We start from the raw sequence: 14,600 nt of genomic DNA on the forward strand, positions 1-14,600 counted from the left end.
CATTTGTAAATGTTATGATTGTATTAAAATAATAATGCTTGTGTAATGGGAGAACTGACAGCATGCAGAACAATTACAATGAAGAGAGAAGAACAGGTGGGTAGAAAACAATAGTTCTCTATCAGAAGAGCATGAAATTTATTTTGTGTGAACAGTACTGCCTATAGATTATTAGAAGTACCTGTCATATAAATTACCTGTGGGAACCACTCTGACTCCCCAAGTGCTTTAAGGAATGTTGCCTCAGAATCTGTAGGAATAGTGCTGGGAACACAAGCTCTCATCAGCTTTTTAAAGCTTGTCTTTGTCTGTCGGATGTCACTGAATTCAACAGGAACAAATTCACAATTCAAAGCAAAATCAAGTTTGAATCCCTGTAGGAAAAGGATAACAGCAGGCACAGTTTAAAAGGGACCACATTTTTCACTGACAGTCTCATTAAATCTCAAAGTCTTGTTTGGTTTATCGCTAAATATTTCAGCTCCTTATTAAAATTCTGTTTAGTTGAACACCTGCCCATGATAATAAAAATCCTTACAACACTTGCAAAATGTACCATAACAAAGCATTTGGCTACTACTTGTAACAGCAGAACGTACTGCACGGCAGTCAGTTTTGGTAATAGTACCAACAACAATAACAACCACAGTGTTAAAAACTCCAAAGTTGAGTGATGAACCTGTAGAGGTTTTTTATACATAACATACTGTGCTTTGGGATCTTTAAAGCAACTTGCTAAATTAAAATAACTATACGGGGTGGGGAGGAGGGGGTTGGACTAGATGGTAGTTTGAGGTCCCTTCCAGCCCTTAATATTCTGTGATGACATACCAGTAGTGCAGGGCAGAGTCACAGTATCACAGTATCATCAGGGTTGGAAGAGACCTCACAGATCATCAAGTCCAACCCTTTACCACAGAGCTCAAGGCTAGACCATGGCACCAAGTGCCACATCCAACCTTGCCTTGAACAGCCCCAGGGACAGCGACTCCACCACCTCCCCGGGCAGCCCATTCCAGTGTCCAATGACTCTCTCAGCGAAGAACTTTCTCCTCACCTCGAGCCTAAATTTCCCCTGGCACAGCCTGAGGCTGTGTCCTCTCGTTCTGGTGCTGGCCACCTGAGAGAAGAGAGCAACCTCCTCCTGGCCACAGCCTCCCCTCAGGTAGTTGTAGACAGCAATAAGGTCACCCCTGAGCCTCCTCTTCTCCAGGCTAACCAATCCCAGCTCCCTCAGCCTCTCCTCGTAGGGCTTCTGCTCGAGGCCTCTCCCCAGCCTCGTCGCCCTTCTCTGGACACGCTCAAGCATCTCAATGTCCCTCCTAAACTGGGGGCCCAGAACTGAACACAGTACTCAAGGTGTGGTCTAACCAGTGCAGAGTACAGGGGCAGAATGACCTCCCTGCTCCTGCTGACCACACCATTCCTGATGCAGACCAGGATGCCACTGCATCTATACAGCAACTCAATAAAGCCAGGAGAAAAAGTAACTCCTAAATCTAATATTGAGTAATACAGCATTAATTCTGCATATAGGAACAATTCTCATAGGAGTTTACACCTTCTGCATAATTTTCAATCTGCCTTATCCAGAATATTATTTACTGCTCTGTAAAAACACTGTTATTAAACTCAAGGCAGAGAGAAACTATGTTAACATAAAAAACTTTGACCTTACCCGTAACTGAGATTTTTCTCCAAATATATAGAGGGCTGCTTGCCGCCTCAACAGCTGACTTTGCAGAAAAGAGCTGCTGCTGTAGGAAGTGCTGCTGTCTTTCCCTGCAAGTCTTGCACCAACATCAATGAATGGAGTCTGAGTATTGATGAACCGGTTGCTTGAACGAAGACTCGCCCACACGCCTTTTGAAGATGAAACATGTTTAAAAATCTCTTTGTGTGAGAGGCTATCGAGTCACATACTACAAGATAATTTGGAAAGCAGCATGCTTAAGCATGTCATTTGCATCCCTTAGGACATAATTAACAGCATGTACTAGTAAGATGTGTTTTCATTAACAGAAATTGTTGAAAGCACCCTACTGCACTGCCATTTGACCTAAGATACTAATTAAATTCTACACAGCACTTTCTACTGTAGAGAAAACGGCTGCTAAGATATCAGTAATGCAATGATAAAATTAATCACAACTTCCAAGTAATGATACTAATCATTGAAGTGTATGGGAATGAAATTGCTAGTATTTGTTTTTTTTCAGAAGCAGAGACAAAAATCTGAATACTTCCTTGCTAAAGACATATTATTTTGTAAGTCTAACTAGCAAGAATATAATATAATTCATTATTTCGGAATCAGGGTAACTTAACATTTCCCTGTTATCTGGAATTTTTGTCTTCCTTTAGCCCTACAAAACTGTAAAAGTATAAACTGTATTGTAGTATAATGAAAATGTATATAGGGATAATCAATTCAAATATTATACTTCAAGATAAAGTATTCCATATTTATTCTGGAAATGCCATAATTAAAATGCAGAATATAATGATTTTTAGTTTTTAATTGTCCATGTCTAAAGGACAATTAGAAATGAAAATGTATTGAAGAAAATTCTTTTCTTTAAACGCTGTTTCATGACTATATTCTAGCAGATGTGACTATAGTGCAGTTGCATAAGCAGAGAGGAGGATGCCTAGAAGATCAGAGTCTTACAGGTTTAACCTGGCAGTAAGATCAACGTTACTCTGGCAGCAGGGCACGGTACAAAACTCCCTAAGCTAGCAACAGCATGAGCCTGACACAGTGCAGTGTGATTGTAACCACAGATTTGCATCTGAAAAGTAGCACAGCAATCTGTTTGAATGGCATTGTACCAGCCCAACAACCTCTGCCTCTCAAGAGCATTTGTGGTTTGCCTGTCATGCCTTGCTGATGCAGCCATATTGTTATTTCCAGAGGAAGAAATTCCTACAACACACAGATGTGCTCTGATCTGATCGCACTTAAGTTTTGTGATTTGAACACAAGATAAAGTAGTGATAAACCAGATTGCCAGGGTCTGATTAGCACTAGCAGGAAAAAGGGGCAAGTAGTAAATATTTCCGTTTCTTTCGAGACTGTTTTTGTGTGTCCAGTGTGAGATATGTGAAAGGTACTTGATTTTTAGAAGACAAATAGCACTACCTGAAAATCAAATCCTTTAAAGTATACTAAATTTGGCATTCAAATGGCAGTGTGAAATTGCCTAACCCAGCACACAGTAAATCAGATTATCAAAAGAGACTCTTGCCCATAAATCTGTGAAGCAAGACATCCACATGAGACACCAGAAATATCTCATAAGAAATTTAGATACTACAGTACCAACCCCCCCTTCCAACCCCTTCAGGAAAATCCAATAAAATGCATAGTTAACATTACTTGCATAGAAGAAAAAAGCTGCATAGAAGAAAAAAAAGCTGCAGATAACTGTGAAGTTCCACTGATACAGCTAAACCAGCAAAACAATTTTATTCCATTTTTTAGAAGCAGGATTCTGTTTCTATTAAAGAATAAATCAGTACAGTAACCCTTAACAGGGACTTGTCTGTACACTCTAGGTTGTCTGACTGCCTGGCCGTTGGGCTTAGACGTCAGTAAATAAAGAGTAGTGCAGAATGCCTGGCTATGAACTTAGGAAATGGTAACAGTTCTAAACAATTACAGCTTCAAAAGAGAGCCAATTTTCTGAAATACCTCACATAGCTAAGTAGTATGTTTAACACAAGCTTTTGCTCCACATCTCTACTACTACAAATGAAACAATGAAGATTTTACCAAACAGAAATCACAGCAAACATGTAGTAATGTCACTTGGAATGAAAGCAATACTAGTTCCACTGTCCCCAAAGATGACACAGACAAAATTACACAGTGTCACTTTCTAACATTTTACAAATACAGGCAATCACTAATGCCTGTAGTACATCAACAGCAACACACCAGGTTACTAATATGTATGGATGAACATGGCTGTCAGTAATGGATAGCAGTGATTAAAAGACATCATTATATTTCTATCCTAAGTTTGCTTGTTTAAAATACGCAGAGGAAAGTTTCTAATATCACTCTGCATTAGAGCATAAAATTATTAAAGAATAACATAGTGAAGAGCATAACTCATCAGTGTCACTGCACCATACATTCAGTGACCAAAGCACTCCGAACCAAATCACAACACTGAACCCCAAAATGTTGTTAATGCTGAATCAAGCCTTTGTCAAGATCACTTTAGATACTGTAGCAGCTATGGAGATGGTAGAAAAGAACGTGCTTTCAGGACACAGAATACAGTACCTTGATGGACTCTTCCCTTAGTTGCTGATTTGGAATTTGAATGAGTGAAACATTTATCTCTGTACCCAAGCACTGGTAGATAACAGTTAAGACAGAAGGAGGAGGAATGGAATGCACATTGCAGCGACACACATTGCAGGAGAAAAGAGAAGGGTTACTTATTAGTTTCCAAAGGTGTAGTATATATTGAATTTCTTTATAATACATGATTTATCAGACAGCACAAATCTTAGTCATCACGAGACAAAACATCGATCAAGCCAGAAAACCAATTTAAAATGGGAAGGAAGTGCCCATTTATCAAAAAGGAATGATTTAGTCATTGCAGTAGTTTCAAACAAGTAGAACAACCCTCACAGTTACACTACCAAAAAAAAAAGTAACAAATCCCTCTGCTGAGTACTTCACTGAAAGCATACATGCAGATCAAATGCAGCTTAATTAAGTGTCATTTAAAAAAACACCGTTTCCATCTATTTTAGATATGTAATTTGTTACAGACCTCAAAATCAGTAGGGAAGAATTTAGTTCTATACATACACAAGCATTTTTAAAGGACTGAGTAGAACTAGGAGAGCCTTATATGCTTATCAGAGGGTATATTTTTGGCTTAAAAGCCACATCAGCACAAGCAGCTTCTTTAAATACAAATGTTCTGTTAAAACATACTCAAAATGTTAGCATCTCCTGCTTTTCAAAATGCATGTTTGAGTTTGTATTAATTATAAATAGCCCAGTATTTTTCCAACAGTAGAAAGGCATACTGAGAAAAAATTTATTCTACTAAATGCCACAGCAATGCCAAGTAAGAAGTGCTGCTCTGTAGCACCAGACTAGACTTACAAAGTAATACATGAAGTAAAGGTATGTCTTTTGAGTGACCTTACGACTCTTATGAAAGTTTTCAACCAAGATATTGCCAAAAAAAAAAGGGTCCAGGAATGAAAATATATTATGAAACAGAAGTATTTGGCCAAATATTTCAGAATCAGAAACAACTTAACTGGGCTTTAGGCAAATACTTTGTTACAGTATTCCAGATGAAGCAATAAACCATACCTGACACAGGCACAAATATTCAGGACAACTGATGAGTATTCAGGACAAGGATCATTTTATAAAATGATAAATACTACTCAAGTAATGGCACATCTCTTTTAACTTAATTTTTTAAGGATGTGTATTAAAAATACTTTGTCTGGCACAAAACTCAGAAAAATGTCATTTTCAATTGGCGCATCATAGCTGAACCTGACTTCTGAGCTCTGGTATGTGGGAGAATGAAAACAAGGGGAAAAAAAGGATCCAGAATCAAACCACAAAAATACTGCTATTGTATTTGGTTCAGTTTAGTGCACAATGCATGGCTGCTTCCTTTCACAAAGTGACCAGCTCATCCCACTGTCTTTTTTTTTTAACACAGCTTCATACATGAACTAGAGGTAGCTGTGAGTAAGTAGTAACAAACTTTGCAGTAGCAAATCACATGAACCAATTTGAGAAAAGTTTTACAGATTCTATACACTTTGTGTGTTGCAGAATTTCCTCTAAAAGAACTGTTAGCTGACCTAAAAAGAATAGAATTTACTTCCCTACGGGGAGATATTCCTTTTCTCTATTCTCTCCTACCCTGTTGACTTCTCACCTTCATTAAGGCTCCCACTGCACTTGTCATACATTCTTATGTTTCAGCAGAGCCCTCATGTATCCTATTGAACTGTGAACAAACTGCAGATACTGGCCTGCAATTACACCTTTCAGATATGCAGAGCAGGTGTGGCATCAAGACAAGATAACTTCACTGCCCTCTTCCTGATTACTGCTGAACTTTAGCCAAGAAATATCCATGTCCAAAACAACACATCTGTGATCTAATACCGCCTTGAGACTCCTTTTTCTCTTCACTAAGCAGCAACAAACTCATCCTATCACACCTTCCACAAACTCTAATCTCCAAACCCAGCAGCAGTTATTTCAGTAATCCTTTTATCTTTAAAAAGACAGCTTCAATACAGTCAATCAGCAAGATTTTCCTCACTTATCTGGAGCACCTTCACTGCTCCTCAGCACCACTTTGCTGTTGGCACTTTTTTTCCAGCATGAGGGAATGCAGTCAACTGAACGTCTTCTGTCGGCTACCCAGGATTTTCACTATTGGTACAAAGTCAGACTGGGCACAGCCACCAATTGATCTAAAATTCCAGACACTATTGACTCCTGTTCTCTTAGGTCCCTATACATTAAAATCACAGTTTTTTTTTTCATCTCTGCCTACTACAATAACATGACAGGGAGTAGAAAACATATATGGAACTTTTGGATATGAAATACGCATATAGAACGATTAATGAACATGCACAGAATTTTCTGGGGTTTGCTGCCTGTTCTCTCTTCCCCTCTGCTCTGATTCTCATCTAACTTCTCCATATAGCTCTGAGTATTTTCTTTTGTTCCTTTCCTTCCTCTCTCCCCTTCTGCCTTCTTTCTTCTTTCATTCCTCTAATCCTGCATATATTGTGCATATTAAAAGCATCCTAATCCTTCCCTAAGCCTAGAAGAATAAAAGTAATTGGAACCCACTTCACAGAATGAATGCTTTTTGTGGAAATGACACTGATGAACTAAGAAGAGCTGTCTCCAAAGAATGCACTCTATCTCCTTACTTCTTATACCTGGCCACATAACTCCCTCTTTTATCTGAAGTAAAATTATTCAGGTATATTACATGCAATTTTACGAAGCATGAGGTAATTTTCAGTGAAATGCTGGAATGATCTGTAACTGGAAATTCTAAAGTGCACTCAATCCTAATACAAATTTTCAGGCCATACATTTTTGATAAATTAAAAATATGTATGAATCAAAAAGTATTTAGAAATATAATTCTTAATTGAGTGCTTAATTTCCCACTAATTTCCAACATGAAACATGCTTATTTCAATGGTAAGCAAGGTACTTAAACAGAAATGTTATAGACTGTGGCTAATCTGTAATTTTTCATTTGTTGTTTCACAGAATAACAAATCCATAAGCAGCATAATTATTTTTATTTAACTAACATTTTGTTATCATTTATTATTTCAAATAACAGACTTTGAGCTAGTCTTACTAACCTCCTCGAGCAAAGCTATTGGATAGATTTACATCCAAATGTCCTGGCACTACCTGCTTAAACACAGTAGACATTCTTGAAGCCCTTCTTTCAGTGCCTAAAGTCAGCCAGAGAAAAAGAATAGAAGATTAAAAAAAACCTACATTCTTACTCAGACTAGCACTTAAGTGGTAAAATTCCCTTTTTCACACCACAGAGGTAATTTTTGCCCATTCTGTACTTCAGATTTATTTTTTAAGACAAATGCATATATTGACAACAGTATGGAGGTGTTAGATAAAGCTAAGCAGTGTTTCACAACACATGAAGCAAAGCATGCCCACTTTGGGAATGGGGTTATTTTACAAGAAAAGCCACTCTTTGGCTATATTAGACCAGTTACCACCAACTGAGTAAGACAAGACAGACACAACCTCAAGTCATATACTTCTCTAAGACACTGGGAAAGGCACTCTATAAACAAAATGTTACCTGGAGACAGGGCAATTGTTGGTCTGACAGTGAGAGTATTACTGCCATTCATTTTGCAGTGGACGGATATCACATTCAGTAACGCCTGCAGGTATTTCTCCTGTTCTATACTGCTTGAAGATTCTAAAGAAGCAGGAGCTAGACTCACAAGAAGAACACTACATTAAAATGTCAGCATAATTTTAAATACACACAATAATGAAACCAAAAGCTCACATACACAAAAGCATTGAAAAATGCTACAGTTTGTATATTGAAGGTTCAACAACCCATTCCTTTGATGACAAAGAATGCTTAGATGTTCATTACCTGGCTGCAGAGCAGCACCCAGAAAGGTTTTCTTGCATTGCACTCCATAAACTTCTGAAAGAGCATGTTACCTCATGGTCGCTATTTAAAGCATTCATCATTAGCCAGTGCACAATATCAACAGAATGGAGATGATGTAGTTTTCCCTTCACTCTCAGAACAAAAAGCAACATCTCTAACTTTGTGCTACTTGTCAGTGAATGTCAGCCTTTTAAAAAAATAGAACTGTTTCTTCAATGCTTAATCAGCTCCTTGCTGCAATGAAGGGAAGTTACTTAGCTATAACTGGAGGTTCCTTGAGATACATGGCCTGTTCACTGGTACACATACATCCAAAGACACCAGTGTTCAGGTGCTCTGTTCCATTTGAAGACATAAATGGACACAATCTACATGTTCTTCAGGTAACCTAACCCTAGAATGTGACCATTTTTAATGGAATAAAGAAAAGAAGAAAGAGAATGGACACTGCGTAACACTCCAACTATAAAGAAGTTTCTGTTTCCTAGTGACAGTCCACCTTGACATCAGAAAGTGTCTTCCCATATGCTTAGGTAACTTTTAGAAAGGAGGGATGTACTGTTGTAAGAACCAGAATTCCATCTCTGAAAATCTCTAAATAATTCTTAACATGCATGCACTTTCAGATGACTACTCTACAGATGTCAGGAACAGAATAATTTTCTCATTTTTACTGATGTTGTCAGAGACATGGGGAAGGACCATTTCTGAGAAAATTCCTGCAGAAAAATGGATGAAAGAAAAGCCAGGAAGGAAGAAATGTTAGAGAGCAGTAAACAAAAAAAAACAAGATGAGAAGATATGTTGCTCTAAGAAACTACTGAAGGTAAACAGTCCACTTAAGACAATCTTAAGACTTAAAGAAGAAACAAAGAACACAGAGAAACAAGGAAAATGACCATCAAAAAAAAATTACAACCTAATCTTAATCAGAAAAACTCTACCTATTTGTACCCAGGTGCAAGGACTTAGAGGGAAGAGGATAAAGGTCTGGTTCTCAGCCATACCATGACAAGAAACTGGCAAGTCTTGATGAGTCAGTTTTTTTTTTTAAGTGGCAAAGAAAATGTCTTGAATTCTCATTCACTGCAGCCATCTCTGAACTTGCTGTAGGACCTTTATGTAATAGCTGCTTACATCAGAGTTTGGTATCTTTACCATAAAAGTCAAAGTTTGGAATAAGAGATGAAGAGTAAAAGAACTAATTAAGCACATTTTGACAAACCACAGCGGTAACCTTTAAGTGATTTTCCCCAGTGATGATCCAATCATATTCTATGCTGGAGACTAATAACCTAATTGTTTGGAGATAGCAAAAGAAATTTCAGGGCAGTCCTATTAAAATTAGTATCTAAAGAGCCCTGATAAAATTACTGTTTTGAATTGGAAGCACAATTAGGAAGTGATTAGAAGAAGTACGTGTGGGAACATGCTGTTTCTGTCTGACAAAGCTTGAAGAAAACGTACAAGAAAGTCTGTTACTGGACTGAGCAGATTTTTGAATTAAAGATGGAGGGTAGTAACTTCCTGAGGAAAGTCTCCATCTTCATGACAGTTTAAAGAAACAGTAACTCCAGAAACTAATGTCTGACAGCTGCTGACCAACAGATTATCTACAGCCTAATGTACTGCTGGAAGTATGACAATGTAAGAGACTATATAAACATTCCTTTCCTGAAGCTTCTGATTCAATCATTTTGTAGAAGAAAGCAGTGACATAAGCATATCATAAAACTACTTAGACAGAAATGCTGGCTGCACCAACTCACCTGTAGTATGCGTGTTTTGGGATTTGAAGAGGCCAACAACACCTTTTCCATGAAAGCCTCCAGATCTAAGCAGGAGAGTACCGTTTTTAGTATTCTTCCAACAGACAACTGGCAGCCGATTGTGACGGTAACAGCGAGCAACTCTCTGCAGACTGCTGTCTTGAACAGACTGAGGCACGACCAGAAGTCCAGGATAACTACATTGACAGAAAGGTAAAAGAATTGAAAAACAACTAAAATTGCTTTCAACATTTTGGACAACAGAAAAAAAAAAAGGGTCCTAAAATGATAAGCTGGATATACAACTTAATGAAAATACACCCCAACTGCTGGACTTTTATTTAGTAATTTTCATTTTTGGTCCAATCCCAGCAAATGCATTTATTTGTATAGAAAACTGCAATTTAAACCGAACTTAGGCATGGCAGGAAAGAGAATTTTGAGGCATGCAAATGATGCAGTAGTTTTGTTTTGACACTTGCATATGAAATAAAAGAATTGAAAGGAAAGAATGTTCGATTGCCTCAAGTAACACAACTAAAACAATACTTTTTTGTGTATGTCAAAATACATTTTAATTTTAGTCAGATTACTTGGAACAGCATGTCTGAAACTGTACTTTTCTCTGCTTTAAAAACACTGAATTGAGAGATTAGGAAATTCACTGTTACCTTTAAATGAAGCACTTTAAATAATAAATAAGCACCTTTAAAAAATATAAAACCCAGCAAGATGGTAGATGTGTTTATCTTAGTGAAAAAAAAAGGTACAAGTAATTACTTTCTATTTATTCAAAACAAATATTCAACTCAAGTGCCAATTTCATATTAAGAAGAAATTAAGACAAGAAGCAAGGCAAAACTATACTTACTAAACAACTTTGTTCCTCTACCACATATACTGTTGCTGTATATTTGAATCTTTGACTGCCCTTATACAAAAATCAATATACATAACATTCACCATCTACTGCTTAAGACACAGTAAGTGAACTACTATGGCACTAGATAAGAATTTACATAGTGATATTTGTAATGCACTCAATTTTCAATGATTTTGTCTAAAAATCCTGCAGAAAATTAAAACCTGGTGCTTAGGGGAAGAAAAGAGTTGTCTGTATAATGTTCAAAGCAAAATGAAAACATACAGATTTAAGGCCTTCATCTGCACTGTACTCAAGGGTGACTGAACAAAATGAGCTATTAGTCTGTTACTCCAGATTAAGTCAGAATCGTCTTTGTGGACCATCTTGAAGTTCTCTCCAGCTTGTCCACATCTTTTGACAAATCTGAGTGGAATACAAATAGGTTCAAGGGCCTTGATTGAACACCTCTACTGTAGACAAAAATTGTCTAAGCGTAAGTTGCTTAAACAGATGCATCACATAACATGTGTGTTAGTTTCAACTACTGGACTGAATTGGAACACTCACCTCCTGCAAAGTGAATACATCCTGTTCAGTGCAGTTATTCTTAAGTACTCTGTTTTTGAGCGAGAAGAGTTACTGCTGATGGTCCCTAGTCCCAAACGTTGATAGTCTCTGAAACAGGCTCTTTCTACCAATTGCTCCATTGTTGATTTTTCTGATGCTTTTAGGGTACCACTTGTGTGCAGCTCGCTGTCATCTGAAACTGAAGTTAAAAATCTTAAAGTGCTACTGGGGAGGCCAGCAGTTACATAGAAAATGATGCCATTTTTTTCTGAACAAAATATTCATTTGTCTTACTGTCAGTGACAAATGACAGGAACTAATAAATACTACCAACAGCTTACTGAAATGATAACCAATAGTATTTTAGTCAGGAAACTTGAACACATTGCACAATTACCTACTGCACTTGTAGCTGGCATGGCTGACAACTCACCAAAACACTGGGAAAAAATGATCTCAAATACTGAATTTAACTGAGTTCATCTTTACTTCAACAATTTATTAACACCTGTTAAATTCAAAACTGCTATACAAAGATGCACGCAAGGTGGTAACAAAAAAAATATAATTTCATTAGACATCCAAGGTAAAAAAGACCTTGCAATTCTTCTGGCTGTCAAAAGAAATGACAATCTTTTAAGGCTTGTTTCAAATTAAGAAACATTTGTATCATAATTTCACAACAGATAACTGTTAGTTTCTTAATGCCTCAGTTTCAATGTCAAATGACAGCTTTCTTCAGCTGTGCACGTCAGCTGCACGTTACAAAGCAAAAAAATCTCTAATCATGAGAGATAAAACCCCTATCACAAGTTCAAACTACAATGAAATTAAGTCAAGCAAGGTCTGTACAAAACCTGCCACCTGCCTGTTACTGACACTTCCAACTATTTCCAAATAGTTCTGAAAGCAGATTTACTGTTCACAGCATGTATCAGTTACTTGTTAACACCTCAAGCACTGAAATATGTGCACGAGGGAAGTACTTCTTCAGGTATGAGATACTGAAAAGTATATAAGGATTTAAATGTAAAACAAGAGTTAATAAAACTGGAAATTAGAACTCTCTTTTTTTTCAAGACACTAGTAGAATTTTACTGGCAGAAGACAACATTCCGAATTTACAGGAGTAGAATCCATACACATTTTCATTTGTGCTCCTTGTGAATAATTTTATTACCCCTGCAAGCCAAATGAAACCAGCAGTAGTTTATTTGACCTAAATAACAGCATTTGACACTGTGGATAGCTCATTTTTTTCCCTTGTGTTTCATATTTATCATTGTAAGAAAGAATCTATAAAACATTTACAAGAAAGGAGTGCCCTAATGGGAAAAAAAATTAGAACAAATGAGATTTAAAATAATTTTATATTGAGGCACAGAGAAATTTTGAATGGAGAGCTGCAACTGACTCAGGTAAGATGAGGCTGAGATTTTCAAAATAGCTTTTTTAAAGCTTTTCTCCCATGAAAACAGTATATTGGTGATTAGAATTTGAAATACATCTTCCTGTGCGTAAAGAGATACGATTATAAAAGCTTATATAAATGTCACCATAGAATGGCTTAACCTGAAGAGGAAGATGGAAATGTTTTGCTGCCTCAAGTTTAGAATGGACTTTTAAAAATGTGATGTTTGAAAAGATGATTAATCCCCCTATTTCACTGTTCCTGAGATATGACTGTATGTACAAGGGAGGTTTACAATCTCCTGTTTTATGGAGCACACCAGTATGATCACCTAGGAGAAAAAGAATTTAGTAGTCATAAGATTCTAAATTCTGAAATAAAACAATGGGTGGGAAATGGAGGGAAATTAGATATTCATTAGCCACAACCAGTACAACTGGTACAACCATCAGTACTACAGCCAACTACAGTACTGTGCCCAATTTTGGAAATCTCATTTTGAGTTACATGTAGACCAACTAAAAAGGACTTGGGAAAACCACAGTGGAGATGAGTAGAAAAATACTGTGACTGAAGGAACTTCAGATGTTTAATATCCAGAAAAGAACAGAGAAGTGAAATACTACAGCTGTCCGTGAACACATTAAACAGTGCAATGAGAATTTAGGGAATCTTCTCTTCTGCATGTGGCAGAAGAAAAGCTGATGGCTTTAAATTGTGGCAAGAAAATATTTTCACTGATATTCAGAATACCAGAAACCAGCCTTTCTCCATCATTAAGGATGGTTAAAGCATTAGTATAACGCCTAGAGTTGTGGAACTTTCATCTTGGAAAGCTTCTAAGAAAAAGTTAGGTAAACAGCATGGAATAGATTAAAAATGTTGATTTTGCCTTGGGGCAGAGAGATGGAATAGATGATCTCCTGAAATCTCTTCCAACTTGAAATCTCTTCCAACTCTACCTTTAACATTTCTTTGTTAAGATACTGCATCACCTGCTGCTGCTAATTCTCGCTTGCTTCATTGCTGATATAGTTTCTGAGACTTGCAAGCAAAAAGCCATTCAGAGCAGCCAACACTGTAGTAATTAAATACCAAATTGCCTGCAGTTATTTGTACTCCAAAGCTAAGAGTCACAACTCTTGTCAGTTCATTGTACCTGGTAGTACAATGTCAGTGCTGGCAGAAAAGCAAACTGTCAAGACTTTGATCACCATACATATTACAAAACAAAATATCTCAAAAGCATTGGGTAGGAAGTCTCACAATATAATTCTTTATATTTTTGTTAGAGAATGAGAAAAAAATATTATTGGTAATGTAACATCTGTGCTCATGGAAGAATATCGTTCTTTTGTACATCAACAATACAAAAACTCTTAACATCTCTTCACTGTCAAGAGACATATGAATACACAAGTATAACTCTACTTGGTTTCCCTAGATGAAGGACACAAAATCACTCCAAAATCACCCAGATACAGCCAGAAGAATTGCTTCTGGCCTAAAGAATCAGCAATATCACAATGTGTACTAATTCACCACTTCAAGTTGCTGGAAATTCAACGGAGAACATTATTTTTCACACTGTAAAGGCCTTCTGTAATTTTGTAATCCTTTCTTTTTTGCTTTTTCCTTCCACTTTTAGAAGGAATATAAAAAGACAATCAGAATTTTTAAACTTTCCTGGAATGGTCTTCTTCCATTTTACTGGCAACAGAGACACTGCACTAACATAAAAATCCAACTTGTATACATCTCCTAAGTCACATAAACTGTCT

General features: G+C 36.9%; 1 protein-coding gene and 1 long non-coding RNA gene across 8 annotated transcripts in view; one reads left to right on the top strand and one right to left on the bottom strand.

Moving 5' to 3' along the window:
- LOC135186196 (uncharacterized) overlaps positions 1-1,798 on the top strand; it is a 69,610-nt gene extending 67,812 nt beyond the window's left edge. Inside the window, exon 5 of the long non-coding RNA XR_010306755.1 lies at positions 1,710-1,798. This is a non-coding gene — a long non-coding RNA (uncharacterized LOC135186196). The remainder of the gene's footprint in view (positions 1-1,709) is intronic.
- Positions 1-14,600, bottom strand: part of SBF2 (SET binding factor 2) — a 195,226-nt gene that overhangs the window by 22,034 nt on the left and 158,592 nt on the right. For 4 of the 7 annotated variants that reach the window (XM_064163718.1, XM_064163720.1, XM_064163717.1 and 1 more), the window contains 7 exons: positions 11,409-11,607; positions 9,977-10,173; positions 7,878-8,015; positions 7,408-7,503; positions 4,295-4,366; positions 1,679-1,863; positions 198-374 (listed from right to left, as the gene is read on the bottom strand). In XM_064163718.1, the coding sequence (XP_064019788.1) occupies positions 198-374; positions 1,679-1,863; positions 4,295-4,366; positions 7,408-7,503; positions 7,878-8,015; positions 9,977-10,173; positions 11,409-11,607 (1,064 nt within the window). The remainder of the gene's footprint in view (positions 1-197; positions 375-1,678; positions 1,864-4,294; positions 4,367-7,407; positions 7,504-7,877; positions 8,016-9,976; positions 10,174-11,408; positions 11,608-14,600) is intronic. The other 3 variants (XM_064163721.1, XM_064163722.1, XM_064163723.1) reach the window with 3 other exon arrangements.

The sequence above is a fragment of the Pogoniulus pusillus genome, chromosome 24 (genome assembly GCF_015220805.1).
Source record: "Pogoniulus pusillus isolate bPogPus1 chromosome 24, bPogPus1.pri, whole genome shotgun sequence".
In the NCBI taxonomy this organism is placed as follows: domain Eukaryota; kingdom Metazoa; phylum Chordata; class Aves; order Piciformes; family Lybiidae; genus Pogoniulus; species Pogoniulus pusillus.